At 42.3% G+C, this 22,765-nt stretch overlaps 1 protein-coding gene across 11 annotated transcripts in view; it reads left to right on the top strand.

Annotated features, from left to right (window-relative positions):
* The window catches only part of UTRN (utrophin), a 567,675-nt gene that overhangs the window by 87,503 nt on the left and 457,407 nt on the right, over positions 1-22,765 (top strand). For all 11 annotated transcript variants that reach the window (XM_053290644.1, XM_053290686.1, XM_053290679.1 and 8 more), the window contains exons 3-4: positions 4,098-4,159; positions 22,120-22,212. In XM_053290644.1, the coding sequence (XP_053146619.1) occupies positions 4,098-4,159; positions 22,120-22,212 (155 nt within the window). The remainder of the gene's footprint in view (positions 1-4,097; positions 4,160-22,119; positions 22,213-22,765) is intronic.

Consider the following 22,765-nt stretch of genomic DNA (forward strand, 5'->3'; position numbering starts at 1 on the left):
TGATACTTTAATGGATTGAGCTCTCTCTCTCTCTCTCTCTCTCTCTCTCTCTCTCTCTCTCTCTCTCTCACTCACTCATATGCTGTGACTTTTTATTATACTTCTGTTGAAATTCAATATATCACATTATGGCCTTTTTCTTCTTCTTAAAGAGAAGTAAGATATTGAGGTTCAATTCTCGTGCTCTGATTGGAAAGGTTGTGCAAGTGTTTGAGGTACACAATAGTTTAAACCGCTGCAGGCAAACAAATGCAAGTTTGTAATTATCCAACATTCCTGGTGCCTTAATTGAAAACCCACAGGCTCATTCCTCCTTTTATTTCTAAATGCCTTTGTGTAAAAATTTCATTCTCTACAATTAAAGGATAGGACAATTTTAAGAACTGGTTTAAGAGAGCATTCACCTTTTGTAACTTACAGAAATGCTGAAAACTGTTTAAACCCATGAAACATTTCCAGCATATCCCCCCCGCCCCCGCAAGAAATGTTGCTGTGCTGTATCATCTCTGGTGTAAAATTGTGTTTAGTAAAGCAAGCTGGAGAGTTTTAGAGGGAAATGAATAATAAATGTATCAGTTAAGCAATGAAGAAATTGCAGTCTGGCAGTCCTTTAACAACAAAACGTTTTTTAAAGTAGTCTGCCAAGATTCCAAACAATTTCAAAGTGATCCCCATTCCAAACAACAACAAGAAAACGTTGAAAACAATTGGTCAAGATTCATGTAGTGATATGGGCTGCAAATCAGAAGCTCTGTTGGTCAACTGTGGGCAATTTCTAGTCATAGTAGCAACCGGGTGACTTTAGTTTCTGCATGCCATTCATAACTTGATAGAGGTTTCTAATGTCCCCTATCCCTTCTTTATTTGAAAATAAGCCAAAAATACCCCAGTTGCTTTAGCCTTTGCTTGTAGGCTAGGTTTTTCAACCCCTTAGTCTTTACAGTTGCCTTTTTAAGCCTACTTTCCAGTAGGCTTATGAAATCACCCGGCATTCTGTGTGTGTGTCCATCTGTGTGACCTACCTCCCCATTCAACTTCTCATTTCAGGTACAGTTGTAGGGACACCTCAACGGCATAGTTTGTGATGATGCCATCCACCCCGATCCAAGTTGGCGGATGTGTCAACTTTTGAGGTTCAAGTGGGCTAATTTGTGAACCACCTAACCAATTTGAACCAAATTTGCTACAGCATTAGGGACATGTAGGGATGCCCAAATGGTGTGGTGTGTGATGGGCATTCACTCCAATTCAAGATGATCGTTGCGTGAAAATCTGAGGTACAAGCAAACTAATTTGTGGATTGTCTAACCAATTTAAACCACATTAGGTACAGCTGCAGTGAGTGACACACAGACACCTAAATGGCATAGCTTGTGGTGATGTCATCCACCCTGATTCAAGATGGCAGACACATAAACTTTTGAGGCGCAAGTGGGCTAACTTGTGAACCGCTTAACCGATTTGAACCAAATTTGCTGCAGCTGTAGGGACACATAGGGATGCCCTAATGGCATGGTGTGTGATGGTTATTCACTACAATTCAAGCTGGTGGCTACATGAACATCTGAGGCACAAGCGGGCTTATTTGTGGACTGCCTAATCTATTTGAATCAAATTGGGTACATTTTAGGAACATAGGAAACTCCCATATACTGAGTCAGACCATTGGTCTATCTAGCTCAGTATTGTCTTCACAGACCGGCAGCAGCTTCTCCAAGGTTGCAGGCAGGAGTCTCTCTCAGCCCTATCTTGGAGAAGCCAGGGAGGGAACTTGAAACCTTCTGCTCTTCCCAGAGTGGCTTCATCCCCTGAGGGGAATATCTTGCAGTGCTCACACATCAAGTCTCCCATCCATATGCAACCAGGGCAGACCCTGCTTAGCTATCGGGACAAGTCATGCTTGCTATCACAAGACCACCTCTCCTCTCCTCTCCTATGTGTCATTTTCAGTGAATGACACACAGGGACAGCTCAGTGGTGTAGTTGGTGATGATGTCATCCACGGCGATTCAAGATGGCAGACGAGTAAACTCAGGGGCATAGCTAGGGGAGAGGGGTCCTGTGTTAATCCCTTTCCCTGGTGGCCCCTCAGTAAGGGAGATAATGAAGAAAATAGGGAGCAGAGCTGGGGGCCTCAGGAGCTGGGACCCCGGGTTCTTTGAACACATCTGCTCAGTTATAGCTACACCCCTGCGTAAACCTTTAAGGGTTTGAGTGGGCTAATTTGTGAACTGCTTAACTGATTTGAACCAAATTTGGAACAGCTTTAGTGAATGACACACAGGGACATCTCAGTGGTGCAGTTTGTAATGACGATGTCCACCCCAATCCAAGATTGCAGACACATGAACATTTGTGGTGCAAGAAATCTAACTTGTGGACCTCAATTTGTACCAAGTTTAGTCCAGATGTAGAGACAGTGAAAGGAAAGTAGGCTCATTAGTTCTTACTAGAACAACTTGTTTTCCTTTTGTATTCTTCCAGCTCTAAAAGTTACCTTAGAAAGTATTCTTAGTGTTTCTCTTCCCTGTGTGATGCTGGAAACAGCACCTTCTTAGGTCCTTCTTAGGAGGACACCTTCTTAATAACCTATGACTGAGGGAAAAGTCTGAGAAATAGCTTCTTTTACTCTAAGAAAAGAGGCACATTTTGAAGTGTTGACTCATATTTAGCAGGTGGCAAGCAGCTTGTCCCTATTGTACAGCATCTGTACAGTGGGTGTTGCTGGTGTCCAGCTCATCTTCCTTGCTTTTTTTTTGTTGTGAGCCCTTTTGGAAAAGGGAATCATTTTTCTTTGTAGACTACTTTGAGAACCTTTTTGCTGAAAATCAGTATATAAATCACCTGTGGGAGCTGGGAATAGGAGGTACTGTTTGAGATGTTCTGCTCCTATATCTCATGTAGATTTCAGATGGTGGTGCTTGGTGACAGTTGCTTTTCAAAACCAGAGCTGTTTTATGGAGTCCCTCAGGGCTCTATTATGTCAGCAGTGCTTATTAAACATCTACAAGAAACCTCTGGGTGAGGTCATCAGGAGATTTGGTGCTGGGTGTTATCAGATATATGATGGCACCCAAATCTATTACTCCTTGTCATCAGTATCAGGAAATGGCACTAGCCCCTTAAATTCCTGTTTACAGGCAGTAATGGGCTGGATGAGGGATAATAAACTGAATCTGAATCCAAGCAAGATGGAGGTGCTCATTGTTGGGGGTCACAATCTGCAAGATGCAATATAACTTCCTCTTCTGGATGAAGTTACACTCCCCCAGAAAGAACAAGTTTGTAGCTTGGGAGTGCTCTTGGACCTGGGTCTCATCCCTGATGCCTCATGTTGAGGATGTGGCCAGGAGTGCTTTTTACCAGCTGTGACTGATTCAACAACTCTGCCTGTTCCTTGAGGAGAATGACCAGAAAACAGTGGTACACCAGCTGGAAACCTCTAGGTTGGTCTGTTGCAATATGCTCTATGTAGGGCTGCCTTTGTATGTGGATCGGAAACTTCATTTAGTCCAAAATGCAGCAGTCAGATTGGTCTCTGGGGTATCCTGGAGAGACCACATTATGCTTGTTCTTAAACAGTTGCACTGGCTGTCGATATGTTTCTGGGCAAAGTACAAAGTGCTGGTTGTTACCTTTTAAAGCCCTGAATAGTTTAGGACTGATTATCTGAGAGAATACCTTTCTCTACAAGATCCCCAACACTCATTAAGATAATCAGCAAGCGTCTGTCTTCAGTTCATCTGGTGGCAGTCTGAGATCAGGTCTTCTTAGTTGTCACCTCTAGGTTGTGGAACGTGCTCCCCATGGATATAAGAGGATTTTCTTCTTGGAGGCCTTCAGGAGAGCCTTAAAGACCCATCTTTTTATCCTGTCTTGAATTATATCTAATTAATAGTTAAAATGAATAGTAGTTTGAATGATATCTAGTATTAGTTTTAATTTGGTTTTAAATGTTTTTTAATTTTAAGTGTTTTATTATGTGTGTTTGATTTTAATGTAAACCGCCCTGAGCCACTTTAGGAAGGGCAGTATATAAATTGATTGAATGAATGAATGAATAATAAATATTGATAATTTATTATCTTCCTTTCTAGATGAGCACAATGATGTGCAAAAGAAAACGTTCACAAAATGGATAAATGCTCGCTTTTCTAAGGTAAGAATGGTTTAAATCTAATGAGCTAATATCTTGGCTCAGAAGATGGTGACTGCATTTAGATCATTCTTCATACCATAGCTGGAAAACTGAGAATTGGCTGCAACAAGTCTTGGAAATCAGAATGTTCTCCTCCTAGTCAATGGCAAAGCATAGTTTGCTGTTGCATGTCATCTAAATATAGCAAACTGTGACTTAAATGATGGTTTATCTGCAAACCAATTTCAAATCATGGTTTGCTGCTAACTAGAAATGAAAAGCATCTCATCTCCCTTGTGTCTGAATGGAGAGGAAAGCAGGGAGTGGGTAAGCTAATGGCTTGCTGCTGCATATTCCTGATCTTCCATATGGTTTGGAGAATCCTCAGGATGCAGCCATAGTCTTTTTAAGATCACCAGCAAGCTAAATAATTTTCTTAGATGTCTGAAAAGTGCTCTGTATTAAACTACTGTGAAGTATCAACAGAAGTGTATGTGATACTTTCGTGAGGAAGGAAGAGCACTATAAAGAGGCATTATAATTAACAGCATCACAACTGTTGAGCTAATGCCCTTTTAAAAAAGTAATATGTGCCACATGATTAAATTCATTCATATGTCATGAATTGCAGCTCTGTGTGTGCATAGCAGCATCTAGATAATTTGGTGTCATAATATAGATACATTCTGCATCCTGAATGCATTAAAATGGATTTGGAAGAATGCCCTCCAGTATGTTTTATTGCCGTCCAGCTTGATGAAAACTTTCAGTGAACTTCCCCTCTGATCAGGTCAGGCTGCCAATTCCTGTGTCTCTTACAAGTTGGTCGATAATTGTACAGTCTTTCTGGCACACACCATAGATCTCAATTTCAGCTTTCCTGTTCCTCTACTTTCTCCTTTGTATAAAATACTGCTTCTTTAATTCTTTCAATAGGAAAGGCGATCTTCTAAAGAGAGAGAAAGTAATAGACATTTTTAATTCTTTCGCATTAACAAATACAGAATGCTGCTCATCAGGACAAGTCCTGTGGCATTATTTTTTAGGTCAAGCAGCTTTTGAAGGGGGAAATTCGTAACAAAGTGTGTGTGCTTAATTCTTCCTGGCACCAAACATATTTTCACTACATCATCTCAACCCAAATTTTATCTCTGTGGAGATGAGCATTTCCAGATGTGGAAAGAAAAGCTACTGGGGTGAAACTGCAAGAAAAACAAGATGGATGGCGAAAGGGTTTTAGTATCTTTTCCTCCATGCCCTCTCTAGAAACTGTTTTACCTAGAACAGTGATTTTCACTATTTTCCAAATGGGGGCCACTTTGGCAACAAACAAACAAAAAACTTCAGTGTGTGCCATTTCCCACTGTGCTGAACTCTGCACAGTACTGTGCTTTTCTCAGTGCTAAGTAAAGTGTGCTGTCAGTGCTAAATAAAGTGTGCCGTCAAGTTGATTTTGACTCCTGGTGCCCACAGAGTCCTGTGGTTTTCTTTGGTAGAATACAGGAGGGGTTTACCATTGCCCTCTCCTGCGCAGTCTGAGATGATGTTTTTCAGCATCTTCCTATATGGCTGCTGCCTGATATAAGTGCTTCCCATAGTCTGGGAAACATACCAGTGGGGATTCGAACTGGCAACCTTCTGCTTGTTAGTCAAGCATTTCCCCGCTGCGCCACTTAAGGTGGTAGGAGTCAGTGCTAGGAGAGCCCTGTAAGAGCGACAAAGTTCTCTTAGAAGCTCTAGGAGGAAAGTGCTGGGTTAGGGCTACACTTCCCAGGACTCTGTGCATGCCTTCTAGGATGGTGTAGGAGCTCATGAAGGCTTTTCCCCCCGTAAAGGAGCCCCATTGGTTCTGGGAAAAATGGAGCATTGGATGGTGGAAATGGTCTGTATGCTTCCAGGGGCAATGGACAGAGTATTCAGCTTTGACCAAAATTTCACAAAGGCCCAATAAACAGTTAGTCGGGGTGCTTTATCTCTGCTAATCTACAGTCATGTTGAGTAGAGAAAGCAATAGTGACTTTGTGCAACTGGTATCTTCATGACACCTATGTATTGCAAAATAAAAGAGGTCTAGGTTTGATGAACTTCCACCTAGTGCATTTCTTAAGTCATATATCCTATCTAGGAACCAGGAGTCATGGGATAGCAGAAGGAATTTCCTCAACAGATTGTCTAAGGGGACTTGGAGACTTCTGCATGCAAGCATACAGATGCTCTTCTCATAGCAGCCCCATCTTCCAAGGCTCACATATAGTCTCCCATTCAAATGCAAATAAGGGTGGCCCCTGCTTAGCAAAGGGGACAATTCATGCTTGCTACCACGAGACTAGCTCTTAACCTAGGCTGCTATAATAACCTCCTGAAATAGTAGGTAGAAGTCTGTTTAAATGTAATACAATGCAACCGGGGTTTTAGATGCAAGAAGTTTCCAACTTACTTGCATAAATGCAAATGCTAGTTTAGGTGAATTAATATACAATTTAGTGGCTTCATACACATGATAAAATGGCTAGACAGAGGATTATTTGTATGAAGAGCTCTTCATAATGTTTAGCCAGACATAAGGAAATAGGATTTTAGATGAGAAACTAGCTTCAGTGAAAAACAATTTCAGTGGCATAAAATTTAATACCCAGAACTCAGCACTGGCATCATTAGGACTCTGATGGTAGAGAAATATCCAGAAGTAAGACACAGGGTGGATTTATGCTCCTTTTGTATAACTGCTAGGGCTTCACAGTTATGAATGTAAAACCATTCATAACTGTGAAGTTACGAAGGATTTTGTTAAAGATTTTAATCACTTTTAAATATTTTTTCTGTGTATTCATTGCACATTCTTTGAATGTTATGTATACTTTTCAGGAGGTTTATAGATTTATGCTGCAGTGTTCACATGTAACAGGGAAATTGAGAACATTATTTATAGCAGTTTTACAGACTTTGTTATAGTGTAAGTGGCTTGCATGTCAATTAAAACTTAATATAGATTTCAAAATATTCTGTACAATGTAGAACTGTCACCTCTTTGTATTACCAGTTATGCTGGGAATTGCTTTGGCACTTTAATTTCACTGCAGTTCCATATAAAACTTTCCATAAAAATAAAATTTAATTTAAGATAGTATTTTATTGTTATAAAGGTCAGGTAATTTTGCAGCGTTAAGGTTCAGCTCTATAATGTGCCACTGTCAATGCAGCTACAGTAAGTTTAAAAAGTTAGCACTATTTCCCTGTAGAAGAGAAAGCCTATAGTTTTGAAGGTGAAATGAAGAGACAAAGTCCAGAATTTGAGGTTCACTGAGCCACAATGATACTGATCCTAAATTAGATGTATTTGGGAGGATGTCTCTCTTACTGAAGAACTTGGTTTGATATTGTAGTCAAGATAACTTCGCACATAACTGTCTTAGACCATTGGTCCATCTTGCTCAGTACTGTCTACACTTGGAAAACTGTAAACTATTGCTGACTGGTAATAGCGCTTTAAGGGGTTAGAGAGGTATTTTTAGTGCTGTTTGCAGATGACAGGAATTGAATCTGGGACCTTCTATATGCAAAGTTTGTCACTGAGCTATGGCCCTTCAGCCCATTGTTGGTCCATTACATCTTAGTAAAGTTTCAAATGCCTACAAGTTTACAGCTTATTTTGACCATAACAGTTGGCACAAAATCTGAGGCAGGACAGAAAAGAACATCTTTTATTTCAGCTTCAGCTAGCTAACCTTTCATCCTTCTGTGGTCCAGAACTATCAGACCACATTGTAATGTTCCATAGCTTCATTATTGTATACTTTTAAGACATTTAATTGTCTTCTGAAGTAGGGTAATGCAGCTTAAACTGTAGATGTAGAAAATAGGCTGGTTAATTCAGTTGATATAAACCTTGCACCATTGCAATGAAGAAGAAATGCACTGCTGTCTGAAATATTAATATAGTCCACTGAGCTACTAGTCACACTTGTTTACACATAGAGATAAGGAAAATGGCAGTACCTGGATACCCTCAGACGGTCAGTTACATTCTGCCTAGACCAGGGGTCAGCACCACCATGTTGCATGATGAACACTTGTGAAAATGATTGGACTTGGTGACAGACATTATGGCAAGTGAGTAGGCTCATCCACACTATGAGAAATAGGGTAGGACAAGCATCCTACTTGAGCAGGAAGTGCCGGCAGTGATCGTCAACTAGCCTTGCACTGGGTCAGAGGACCCCGTCCTACCCAGCAGCTGTATGAGATTGGGAAGAAAGCCCTCTGACGCAGTGGGAGGCTAGCTGACAGTCACTGCCGGTGCCTCCTATTTTGTTTTCCCCACACATGTGAACAGGAAACAGGATGCACATCTCTCTACATGTGTCCTACCCCATTTCTCATCATGTGAATGAGCCCGAAGTGCTATGTCATTCAGTTGCCTGAGAATTAGGTGTTGGGGAAATGGAGCCTCTATTATATATTGAGAACACCTTCTTCGCCATGAGCCCCACAGCCTGTTAAGATCATCTGGAAAGGTTCGTCTGTGGTTGCCGCCAACTTGTCTGGTGGCTACTCGGGAACGGGCCTTCTCTGTTGCTGCCCCTGGACTTTGGAATGGGCTTCCTGTTGAAATAAGAGCCTCCTCATCTATGGCAACTTTTAAAAAGGCACTGAAGACACATTTATTCACCCAGGCTTTTACTTAGAGTTATGGTTTTAATTTTTAATGTTGGTTACATAGGAACATAGGAAGCTGCCATATACTGAGTCAGACCATTGGTCTATCTAGCTCAGTATTGGCTTCACAGACTGGCAGCGGCTTCTCCAAGGTTGCAGGCAGGAATTTCTCTCAGCCCTATCTTGGAGAAGCCAGGGAGGGAACTTGAAACCTTCTGCTCTTCCCAGAGCGGCTTCATCTCTTGAGGGGAATATCTTGCAGTGCTCACACATCAAGTCTCCCATTCAGATGCAACCAGGGCAGACCCTGCTTAGCTATGGGGACAAGTCATGCATGCTACCACAAGACCAGCTCTCCTCTCCTGGTTTAAATTGATTTTAATGTTTTAAATGATTTTAATTGTAAACCGCCCAGAGACGCACATTTTGGGCGGTATAGAAATATTTTAAATAAAATAATTCACTGTTCAAGCAGAAGGTGTTACGCCATTTGGGTCCACAGCAGACGTTCCAGAGTCCATGGTGCCCTGTCTGACTGGCCCTACGGCTTCCCCAACTTCAGCTTCAGAAGCAGTTGGTGGAGTGCTTTTCCTTTCTCTTTCCTCCTCAGATAGCTCCGAGCGTGTAATGGAGAAGGGACGCAAAGGGATGGAGCGCTGTTGGTACTTGGCTTCTCTGGCTGATGGGTTGGGCATGGCCATGGGGGCTGTCATGGAGAGTGCCTACACTTCTGAATTTGCAACTACATCACTGGGTACCTCCAGTGGCTGGTCCTGCTGCTGCCATTTAATTTCAAACCTGACTTTCACAAGACTCCCTGCCTGAACTCTTGTGATACCAAGAGTGGTCTAGACTGGTGGCTTTCCAACTTGCTATGCCTCAGCCTCCTGTAAGATATGAAACATGGCATGTCTTAAGGCTTTGGAGGTTAATAAGATCAAAAGGGATTGTAGCCAAACAAAGATTCACTCAAGAAAATGTCCCTGAAAAGGTTAGATCAAAAGAAACACAATAGCACCATAAATAATGATCTAATTCAGTATACAGTAGATCAGGAGTGACTAAAAAAAAACTAGTTTAGGGACATGGAGGGGTGGTAAAGAATGATAGGGAAGTGAGAATTTTGCCATACTTATAGAAGTAAAGTAATACATGTTAGTTTACCTTATTAATGAAGCTTGCTCAGCATTTTCAAACTTATTCAGAAAATGGGCCCTATTCCTTTTAGAAAATGATGTTGTCTTGGATTAGGTCAAATTTTACAGTCTACTTTCCAATCTAGTGTATTCTTTCTCTTAATACCATGTGGCAGGAAAGACTGAGGTAGGGATAGAGTTCAGTACCAGATCAGCTTAAATCTGCAGGAGGGATGACCCTGCATACATAGTCTCACCCAGCCCAGTTCCAGGGTGAGACTAGTAAAATAAGGGGTTGGCCTGGCTCCTGGGAGGCTGGAGGAGTCTACAGCCTACCTGGTTGCACAGGCTTCTGATGCTAGTTCTAGGGTAGAAGAATGAGTACATGAGGCTTATTTCAGCAATGGAGGTGTTTTTGTTTAAAACCCAATTCAAGCTATAGGGCCATAATATACAATCAACTGTCTGACACTTTGCTATAAAGTTCAAGTCTGGTGGATGGGGGAGGGGAAATATACCAGGTCCTTCCTGGTATAGATGGCAAGAAAACAATAATTTAAAAAATAGGATTCACTTGGGGGGAAAAGATGGTCATTAATACTGCTAGCATCTTAGTGATCTAAAGTCTTACTTATGTAGCGTGGCTGACATGTCACTGTTCAGTCTTTGTTCACTTTCTGGAGAAACCTCCTTTGAAGTAGTTAATCTTCTTCAAGAGGTTATGATGTGTCTCCTTAAGTTTCCACACAATGGATAATTTAGATATAGGCAGATCTCTTGTAACTTCTTTGAAGATGGAGATTATATTTGAAAGTATTGTTTCAGGGATCAGAACTAGCACTTAATTTCTTGAGTGTTTGGACAGGAAACATAGAAGTTCAAAGAACCTAGAGGAGAGGCGTGACCCTCTCAATAGACAATGGAAACAAAAGCACCACATTTGCTTAATTTAGTCTCGGATATTAACCCTGTTGCTGTTTAGATGTGATAGAATTAATCTAGAATACTAGCATGCTGGCCCCAACAATGAGGTCTTATATGCCAAATATCCTACATGTATGTAACAGGAAATAACGGATATCGCTTTAGAGCAGCGTATCTCCAGAGATCTGATTAGTAATCATGTGGGCTTGTGTTTGATGCAATCTGTCACTAGGCTTGATATGTTTATCTTAAATGGATCATTGGAAAGTGATTTGGTTGGGGAGTTCACATAGTGGGGCGGGGGAGAGAAGAGCTAGTATGGTCAAGTATTTTGTTGCCTCCAGAAATTTGCTAGACCACTTTTTACAGCTGACTTTAGGGTGGAAAGTGACCATATGTCCTTGACTTTGTGCGTGGGATCTCCAAATTGCAACATTTATATTTTGGAGGAACCAATCCCTGTTGATGCTGACACTGCCTCTCATTTTCATATCAGATGGACCAGTGAGACCACCAGATCCCTGGGTGATATACTGGATTTGGAGGAGTTGTTACACCTTAGATCCAATTGCTGGTCAATGACCAAAATAAAGATATATATCAATCCTTAGATATAATATTTTAATGGCCGGTTCAGTGGATAAGATTTTAGATAATTACCAAATGCTGATTTTGCGACTGCAGGCAGGCCCTCTCATCACTGAGAAGTGACTGGGTCCCCTCTCAATAAGTGATGGCCCTGGAAAAACTGTATAAGAATCTGATTCGCCATGAGAAAAAAATGGCAGTGAAAGAGTCCTGGCAGCTGCTGATACAAGCCTTTAGATTAAAACATTCCTCTAGATTTTGATCATTAGTCATAGGGAGAATAAGACCCAAGTCAGTCAGAGATTATTACTTGATGCTACCTGGAATATGGGAATCCCATTTTCGTGCCCACTTTATGGCTGTTCCAAACTGTTGGTATACGAGAGATGACAAGATGGACCTTTCCACCCCAGAATGGCCCCCAGTCTCCTATGGGCAGATTGATGAACTGGTTGGGCAACAAAGATCTGGAAAGGCATCCGGTGGTGATTTTATCCTCATCGAACTGGAAAAAAAATCTAATCTGGCCCACCAGTACCAGTGGTGGGCTCCAATCAACCTTTCTGATTGCTCTTTACATTCATTTGCCAGTCTGTGTATATACTCCATGTTTGGGGCTTGTTTATAATTAACCCAATCTGCAACTCCCAGTCACTGTCAGCGTTTTGATCTGTAGGGTGATAGCACATCCTCAGTAGCACATTTCCTTTCAGGCCTTGTGTTACCACCCACAGGTTTCTGTGGAGGACTCCGGTCCAGCTATGCTTTCTACCTTATTTATTTATTTTATTTTATTTTATTTTATTTATTTTTACATTTTTATACCGCCTTTCGTTAAAAGAAAACCCCAAGGCGGTTTACAAAAATTAAAAACATACAAGAAGCAGTAAAAACATCAAGCTAAAAACAAGCATAAAAACAAGACAACAGATAAAAACACACAAGAACAGCAGTAAAAGATGATTATGTAAAGGCCTGGGTAAAAAGCCAAGTCTTTAAAAGCTTTCTAAAAGCTGTGATGGAGTCCGAGGAACGAATGGCCACCGGGAGAGCATTCCAGAGTCTAGGAGCAGCAACAGAGAAGGCCCTGTCCCGAGTGCACGACTGCTGGGCCTCCCTCATGGTCGGCACCCGGAGCAGGGCCCCCTCAGATGTCCTAGTCAAGCGGGCAGCAACCCTTGGGAGCAGGCGGTCCCTCAAATACCCTGGGCCCAAACCGCTTAGGGCTTTAAAGGTCAAAAACAGCACCTTGAATTGGACCCGGAAACAAACCGGCAGCCAGTGCAGCTCTTTCAAAATGGGGGTGATATGTTCCCAACGGGCAGCTCCGATAGAACCCTCGCTGCCGCATTTTGCACTAGCTGCAGTTTCCGGATATTCTTCAAGGGCAGCCCCACGCAGAGCGCGTTACAGTAATCCAGCCGCGACGTGACTAAGGCGTGGGTAACCATGGCCAGATCTGCCTTCTCGAGAAAGGGACGCAACTGGCGCACCAGCCGAAGCCGTGCAAAGACACCCCTGGCCACCGCCTCCACCTGAGCCTCCAAAAGCAGAGCCGGGTCCAGTAGTACCCCCAAGCTGCGTACTTGCTCCTTCAAGGGGAGTGCAACCCCATCCAGAACCGTTAAAATCTCCTCATCCCGATTGCCTCTCCTACTGACCAACAGTACCTCCGTCTTATCCGGATTCAATTTCAGTTTGTTAGCCCACATCCAACCCATCACGGCCTCCAGCCCCCGATTCAGGACATCCACCGCCTCCCTAGGATCAGATGACAAGGAGAGATAGAGCTGAGTGTCATCCGCATATTGCTGGCAACTCAGTCCAAATCCCCGGATGACCTCTCCCAGCGGCTTCATGTAGATGTTAAACAGCATGGGGGACAAGACCGAACACTGCGGGACCCCATAGGCTTACGGCCACGGGGCCGAGCAGTAGTCCCCCAGCACCACCTTCTGGACCCTCCCCTCAAGAAAGGACCGGAACCACTGCAACGCAGTGCCTCCGATTCCCATACTCGAGAGGCGGCCCAGAAGGATACCTTGTTAGATTCTATGCCTTCTTTAACATACAGTGCTACTCCACCTCCAAGATGTCCCTCCCTGTCCTTCCTATCGAGTTTATATCCAGGGATAACAGCGTCCCACTGGTTATCACTGTTCCACCATGTTTCTGTTATGGCTATTATATCTATTTTGCTGGTCAATGACCGAATAAACTTATATCTATCTATTTTTGTGTTAGCAGCCAAGCACTCCAGCTCACCTATCTTGGCTCAGAGACTTCTGGCATTGGCATATAAGCACCTATATGCTGAATCTCTTCCCTGGTGTCTGCTATCTTTCTTTTGACTCTTTGTCCAGCTGGCACAGCCTGCTGTCTGCTCATTATGTGGTTCTGCTCTGTCCCCTTCTGTTTTATCTGAATCCTCTGCACCCTCACACTTTAAAGGATGGCTTTTGCCAAATGGGATACTGCCCAGCTCCCACTGTCTGTTCCCCAGGGGTCATTTTAAAAGCTGCTGTGCAACCTTTTTTATTTTAAGCGCCAGGAGTCTGGTTCCATCTTGGTTCAAGTGCAACCCATCCCTTTTATACAGGCCTTGCTTCCCCCAAAATGTATCCCAGTGTCTAACAAATCTAAACCCCTCTTCCCAGCATGAACATATCATCTATGCATTGAAATCCCTCAGCTCTGCCTGTCTCACTGTACCTGGGCGTGGAACAGGTAGCTTTTCTGAGAATGCTACCTTGGGGGTCCTGGACTTGAATAAGTTACCTGTCAGACTAAATTTGGCTTCTAGGACCTCCGATGCCGATGTGCATCACGACAGTTGTTTCCTCCCCAGCACTGCCTAAGAGCCTAGTAGACTCTCCGTGATGTCTGCAACTTTTGCACCAGGCAGGCAAGTCACCGTGCAGTCAACACGCAGGCCAAAAACCCCTCTCTCTATACCTCTAATGATCAAATCACCCACTACAAGGAGGGCCCCACCCCCCCAGAGGAGTATCCCCTGTGCTCCCTTCTAAAGGAGCATTTCCCTCTTCCTCAGACTGATGTCCTCCTTCCCCGAGATCTCCAGTCTCCCTGATATCAGCGGAGATATCAGCCCTGGAATGGGATGCCTCTACCACGTCCCTGAAGAACTCATCCATGTGCTTCTCTGTCTCTCTGAGCTTCTCCAGATCCACCACCTTGGTCTCGAGAGAGCGAACTTGTTCCCTGAGAACCAGGAGCTCCTTGAACTGAGCATACACCCATGATTTCTGCCCATGAAGCAAATAGTCATACATGTGGCACTCTGTGCAATACACTGGGAAGTTTTCCCTCTCCTGCTGGCTTCCTAGCTTCATAGTGGTTTTGTTGGCTGTTTACAGTATTTAGAGATAGTTTATTTGAAGGATAGGTCTCAGCTGTAATGGTCAGCTATTTAACTGTCTAAAGAGCCTTTCTCAGGAATATGAGGTAGGGATTTGTATTTACTTTCTCTTCTCCACCGGGCTCCTTTTGATCACAGGGGCTTTCCCCAAGCTCCCCTGTACACTTCCCGCTAAACTACCGCAAAATTCCAATGCCCTGTTTGCTATCCCTGTCCGCTATGTTCTGTTCACTATGCTCTTGGGCCTTCACCTCTTATGTAGAGAGTAGGCTTCCAACTGAGACACAGGATGTGGGTCGAAGGAATGTGGGGCCTCCCCCAGCCCTAGCTGACTCTACTCCCTCCAGGCAGGGAGACACTAAAACACAGGAATTTGCTAGCCCTGGCAAATAACACACACAAACAGGCTATGCTAGCCCTGGCAAATAACACACACACAGACTAGGACTTATCCCTTAAAGAGAAATCAGCCCTTCAAAGTCTCCCCTCCTCCTGTTAGTTAGTTTAAAGGGGGGAAAGGCTAGATGTTGTTGATTACAAAAGCTTGCTCACCCCCTGCAGTTGCTCCTTCTGCAGTTGCTCTCTCCACAGTCACACCCTGCAGTTGCTCTCTCCACAGTAGGCTACTACCTGGGCATTTGCCTTGTGATCAGCTGCCTCCCTTAGAATGGTGGAGGGGAACAGTACTATCGAGAGTTCTGATACTCCCGATAGCACAGTTCTACTTAGTTGGTATTTAGTACTAACTACAACTAACTTTACTTTATAAAACTTTATTTTAATTTTGGTTCAGATTCAAAGATACAGTGCAACCATGCACTAACTTTCTGAGTGCAACCATGAACTAACTCCTGCTAACTTGGCAAAGAGGCACCTTTTAACGTGGTGATTCTCTTTATTTAGCAGGGGGAGAGTAACTGGCCCTATCCAACCCCAGCACAGTACTTCCAGTGACTGTTGCTGGTGTCTATTTTAAGTTCCTTTTAAGATTATGAGCCCTTTGGGGACAGGGATCCATCTTATTTATTTATTATTTCTCTGTGTAAACCGCACTGAGCCATTTTTGGAAGGACAGTATAGAAATCGATTGAATTCATGAATGAATGAGTTCACTGAGACACTAGTGAAACACCAGTGAAAACGGCATTAACTGTAGTCTACTCAGTGCAGATGTAAAACTTAGCTATGTTGAATGCGAATCATAGTTTGCAATCCACCTGATCCCATGATTCCACATCCTAGATTAAGGCCAATTCTTAACGATTATGAGTACCTGCACAATGCCTATCTCTCTTCTTTTTGGGAAGGGGGAAATGACTGTGGCTATAATTTTATAATGAACTGGTTTATATATTATTTTTATGCAAATTGATTATTACCCACAAATGGCTCCACCAATATGTGAGCCAGCTAATGGCGCAGCGGGGAAATGACTTGCCAAGCGAGTGAGAGGTTGCCTGCTTGAATCCCTGCTGGTATGTTTCCCAGACTATGGGAAACACCTATATCGGGCAGCAGTGATATAGGAAGGTGCTGAAAGGCATCATCTTGTACTGTGTGGGATCAGGCAATGGTAAACCCCTCCTGTATTCTATCAAAGAAAACCACATGTCTCTGTAGTCACCAGGAATTGACACCTTCTCAAGGGCAGTACTTTACTTTAGTATGTGAATGGCTCTTTAAAGGAACATTTTTTTTTTGGTGCCAGCTGATTTGTTCTGAACTTTTTTCCATTTACATTTTTTAGATACTACAGATTTGTGGTAGGGGCAATATGATGACAAAAATCCTGTAACCTCAAACCAGACTAGCTTGTATCTCAGTTCTAACAACTCCCCCCCCACCATATGGGAAATAACATCCAAATACTATGTCTTTGATTACACAGAATTTTTAAAGGAATAAGACTGTGTATTGAGGATTAATTTTGAAGTTTTAAAAACTTTGCATGTTTAACATAAATGTAGCTATTGCTGTTCATTTTTAGAAGCAATATTTTGCATGTAGAACTATTCCTATGGTAATAGTGTAAATAGAGTAAAAAAGAGTAAATAGTTAAGTTAGTCTAAAAGCATAGGCAATTCAGCAAGACAATATCTACAAAAGAACATGTATTTTGTTGTACCCTTGGATAACAAAATAAAAATAGAAAAAGGATTTTGTATAATAAAAAATACATCTTAAACAAGATGGTCTAAATTTGGATGCAGCAGAGTATGCTGAATTACATTTTCTGGAAATGTTCTTACCCTGCGTAGTGACCTTTCTGCTTGGTGAATGGTTTCCCACATCAAATTCCCATGACTTGAGCATGTGGTATGGAAAATCTTGACATGAATGCTGAAGTGCATAATCCACATTATGCAAGATGAAGCAAAATTATTTTTCTGTCTTTATATGAAAACTGTTCAGCTAAGTTTCTTAAACAGTAAATAACAAATGACCTTGCTGCTAAAATTGTATTATCTAGTCATCTACAAACCATGTTTCCCCTGGCTATGAGGGACGGAGGTCAGATATCAAGATGCTGAATAGGAGTGGCATAAGGAATGAATTATGGTACAGAGCTGAAGTAACTCAATTATTCCAATTTCTTTTTCATGTTGCTGTTGTAAGCTAATTTCCAGGTAGATGGATATGTTTGTTTTCTTCTCCGTTCCACCTCACCTGCCATCTTGGGGAACAGAACTTTATTATGTGTATGTGTGGGGGGTTGGAGGTGGTGTTCCTATTGTGATTACTTTAGCTCAGGATTGAAGACCGGGTGTCTTTTTATCTCAGACTGGTTTCACTATTGTCTTAACATGTTGATCTTATTATGCTTTTGCAATGTGTATCTGCTTGCTGTGTTGCGTGTCTAGAGATGTGCTAGGACTAAAGTTGGTCTATAGTCAGACTTCAGTAGAGGAAACTTCTCAAAAATGAGGAGAATAGTAAAAAGGAAGCTGAAAGGAAAGTCAGTAGGGTCTTATCACTCTAGAAAGCATGGAACTTATTTAAAACCACAATAATAGAAGTTCAGTTGGAACATAGACCAAGAAGGAGGAAAGGTAACACCACGTTCAAGAGGATGCCGGCATGGCTAACAAGTCAAGGAAGCTATAAAAGGGAAGACGACTTCCTTCAGAAAATGGAAGTCCTGCCCAAATGAAGAGAACATAAACTCTGGCAAAAGAAATGCAAGGAGACAATAAGGGATGCAAAAACCGTTTGAGGAGCATATAGCTAGAAGTGTCATAGGAACATAGGGAATTGCCATATACTGAGTCAGACCAGACAATTGGTCTATCTAACTCAGTATTGTCTTCACAGACTGGCAGCGGCTTCTCCAAGGTTGCAGGCAGGAATCTCTCTTAGCCCTATCTTGGAGAAGCCAGAGAGGGAACTTGGAACCTTCTGCTCTTCCCAGAGCAGCTCCATCTATCTTACAGTGCAGTTCATATGCAACCAGGGTGGACCCTTCTTAGCTAAGGGGACAAGTCATGCTTGCTACCACAAGACCAGCTCTCCTCTTCTCTGTCAAGGGGAATAACAAGAACTTCTTTACATAAATCAGAAGCAGAAAACATGCCAGGGAGGGCATGATGATGAGGGCATGAAAGGGATTATTAAGGAAAATAATGAGATTGCAGAGAAGATGAATGAGTTATTTGCATCTGTCTTCATGGTGGAGGTGGAGGATACTGACTATATACCTTCTCTAGAACTGAGCTTCTCAGGCTTGGAGGCTGAAGAACTGGACCAATTTGAGGTGACAAGGGAAGATGTTCTCAACTTTCTTGATAAATTAAATATTAACAAATCACCAGGGCCAGATGGCTTGCAACCAAGGGTTCTGAAGGAATTCAAATTGCTGAACTCCTAGCAAAAATATGTAACTTGTCCCTACAATCAGGCTCTGTACCAGAGGACTGGAAAGTAGCTTATGTAATGCCGATTTTCAAAATAGGGATCCAGGGGAATCTGGGAAATTACAGGCCCTGTTAGATTAGCTTCGGTGCTGGGTAAATTGATAGATAACATACTTAAGGAAAAAAGCCCTGTTGAAGGAGAACCAGCAATGCTTTTGAAAGGGCAATTCTTGCCTCACTAACTTTTTGGAGTTCTTTGAGAGTCTAAACAGGCATGTGGATAAAGGTGATCTTGTTGGCATAGTATACTTGAACTTCCAGAAAGCTTTTGACAAAGTTTTCCACCAAAGGCTCTTGAGTAAACTTAAAAGTCATGGGATAAGGGGACAGGTCCATTTGTGGATGAGTAACTGATTGAAGGACAGGAAACAGAGGATTGGAATAAATGGACAGTTTTCACAATGGAGGGAAATAAGAAATGGGATCGGTACTGGGACCAGTGCTCCTTAACTTGTTCATAAATTATCTAAAATTTGGGGTAAAGAGTGAAGTTAATATATGGAATTGTTTGCATAGGATGTGGTGATGGCCACTAGTCTGGATAGCTTTAAAAGTGGCTTAGACAAATTCATGGAGGACAAGACTTATCATTGGCTACTAGTCTGGTGGCTATAGGCCACCTCCAGCCTCAGAGGAATGATGCCTTGCAGCCTCTCAATACCATTTGCAGGAGAACAACAGCAAGAGAGAGCGAACACCCTCACCTCTTGCCTGTGGGCTCCCCAGAGGCATCTGGTGGACCATTGTGTGAAACAGGATGCTGGACTAGATGTGCCTTGGGCCTGATTCAGCAGTACTGTTCTAAGCACACTTTCTTGGTACAGCAATCCTTAATACTGGCTAGTCGTCTTGTGTTTGCTATTCTAAGGGTCATATTCGACAGAAATTTATCTCTGTCAAAAAGTGATTTTCTGATTGTCTTTTCAATTCACATGTGTAGGTCTTCGAGAATGTCTTAATAATAGTGATTGTATCTATTAACTGAAGCCGATTTGCGGGAGCGGGGGGGAATCAGCAGGACTTGTTAAATGCTATTACCTACTCTAAGTTGATGATTTGTGTTTTCATTGCAAATAAAAGCCAAAAATGTGCATGAGCAGCAGCTGCTGTGGGTAGTGGTATCTTGCAAAAATAAACGTATCCACTTACACCTAAGATCATTTTTTAGCCTCGAGTAATAACAAGATTAAGCCTTGATGCACTAAAACTAGTGTATAATAATATATATTGTTAAAATTGATCAGTGTTGCAGCAGTGATATAGGAAGATGCTGAAAGGCATCATCTCTTACTGTGCAGGAGAAGGCAATGGTAAACCCCTTCTGTATTCTACCAAAGACAACCACAGGGCTCTGTGGTTGCCAGGAGTTGACACTGACTCAACAGCACACTTTACCTTTAGGAAGACCTTAACTTTTGTCCATATCTATTTCCTCATGCATGCCTTCATTGTCTACTTTCTAGAGTTTGCTCTCACAATTTTCTGTTATGTCAGCCATGTTTGCTTTTGAAATGAGTATTGGAAACCATGGTTTGGAGACGAAGAACAAGCACGGCTTGCCAATGTTTGCATCCTGGTAAACCATGGTTAGCGCTAAATATTAAACTGAGAGGGTGGCTGCACACAGTAGAAAAACAGGACTATCAGTGGCTACTAGTCTGGTGTCTATGGGCCACCACCAGCCTCAGAGGCATGATGCCTTACCAGTCTCAGGGGAGCAACAGCAAGAGAGAAGGCATGCTCTTGGCTGTGGGCTTCCCAGAGGCACCTGGCTGACCACTGTGTGAAACAGTAGCTGGACTCTAGGCCTTGGGCCTGATTCAGCCGGGCTGATCTTGTGTTTTTAATTGACTCTTTGACTTGTGTTAAAATGTTATGCAGAATATAGCATACCCCAAATAATATCTCAAAATGATCCAATCTGAAACCTCATTTACCCTCTCCTTATATACTTTGAAGACCCATATAGACATTAGTTTGAAATGTGGTTGTGACAGCTTTTCTTTTGGTCTTATCTACCTTTCTGTGGTGGAATTGCACCTAGAAAAAGGGGGCTTGCATACCAGATTCACCTGACCAAAGCTGAAGATCTGATAACTGTAAGTTGTGAAAATTAGGCATGTGCTTTGGTCACTCTGAATACAGTATAATATCATGGTGGTGTTGCGTGGAGACAGCTGCTTGCAGTTGCCTGTCTCTTTGGAGTACTTCTTGCTTCATGTGGGGGGGCTCCTTTACGGGAAGCCAAACCCTGTACTGCTCTGATGGCTAGGACAATCGGTAGGGTGTGGCAAGAGGTGTGGGCAAAATGCTCAGAGGAACAACCCCTCCCATCATTCTGCATGCAGCCTTCTTCTAGCCTCCCCGCTGTTCCTCATTCCAGCCACTGGGGCAGTATGAAGCTCAGCTTCACTTAAAGGAGCTCTCCCTACAGGAAGTGTGTAATACCATATGGAGATTACTCTTGCAGTGACACGACAACAATGCACCTTATTTGGATTTGGAGTTGCCAAAGCACCGGCCTAGTAAAACTACTTGGAAGCAGTGACTAGTATATTATTGGTAGCAGCTGTAGTATCATGGGGTCTGTAATAGGGAAATTCCGGAGTCTTCATGGCTGTTGCTTTAGCACTATTGATTGCTGAAAGATTGTACAGTGGTGCCACCCTGTTAGTGCTTGTATCAATAATTATTATGCTAAGAAATCCAGTATGTTTGAACAGATGCAGAGAGAACAAAACATGAGTGGAAATGTTTCTGTTGTTCCTGACTGCAGCTTTCATTTATGGAATTCTTTTTCCTGTCTATAATTAGGAGAAACTAAAACAACAAAGAGTTCTTAAAGACTAACATATTTATTCATATAAGCTTTCATGGACTACAATCCACTCAGTCAAATCCACATTCTTCCCCTCCAGTGGCACTTAGAGAGAAAGGTTGGGGATGGGAAAGAATCTAATAATCATTCCTCTTATTTAGTAGTTTGTTTAATTAACTTGGCAGAGCTTGGCAAACAGTTTTATTTACTGTTACTGCTGTGAATAATCACTGTACTTACATACTAGTTTCTGTGCCACAGTTATTTGGCACCTTCCCCTTGGAATATATTTTACCTGTCAACTGAGTATGGCACTTCATGCTTCTGATGAAATGGGCAATAGTCCACAAAAGCACATCCTGAAATAAATTTGTTTATATTTTGGTGCTGCAAGACTATTGATTTTGTTGCAGCATGCTAACATGGTTACTTCTCTGAATGAGAACATATATAATTTTTCACTGCTGGGGAATTCTGTAATTATCTGTGATTTTTAATTTTTTGTAAGCTCTCATGAATTAACTTTGTGAAGAATGGCAGCATAAATAAAACCATCATCTTCTTTATAGAGTGGAAAGTCTCCAATAAGGGACATGTTCACGGACCTCAGAGATGGTAGGAAACTCTTGGATCTCTTGGAAGGACTTATAGGGAATCCGCTGGTAAGTAATACATTAATTTTCTTTGTGATTGGAAAGATAGATCATAAAGCTGTGTGTGTAGTAATAGCAAGTAAGAGCACCACTCTTGCAGGGAGCAAGAATACGAATTGTCTTGCAGCGTTGCTTTGAACCCCAGCATCCAGGGAGGTGGGATTGGGAAGCCCTGTTGCTGCCAGGAATATTCCCTGAGGGTTGCGCAGCTAATGTCCTGGCTCTCTATGAGGGTGGAGCTCTTGCTTGCACTTGAAAAACAGCAGAGAATGTCAGCCGCTGTTGTTTTTTGAGGATCGAAGCACTTACCATACAGTGTCTCAATAGTAAACTAAACTATAACATGGAATGCTTTTAGTTATGATGAGATTGTCTGCTACTAACCAGTAAAAACCTCATCTTTTTAGCCAGGCTTTGAATGATATTTAGTTTTAATGTTAATTTTAATCTGCTTTTAAATGGCTTTTGATTTTAATTGGTATGTATTTTTTTATTTTAATTTAAACCTCTCTCAGCCACTTTAGGAAGGACAGTATAAGAACTGAATGAATGAATGAATAAA

This window comes from Hemicordylus capensis, chromosome 1 (genome assembly GCF_027244095.1).
Source record: "Hemicordylus capensis ecotype Gifberg chromosome 1, rHemCap1.1.pri, whole genome shotgun sequence".
Taxonomy (NCBI): domain Eukaryota; kingdom Metazoa; phylum Chordata; class Lepidosauria; order Squamata; family Cordylidae; genus Hemicordylus; species Hemicordylus capensis.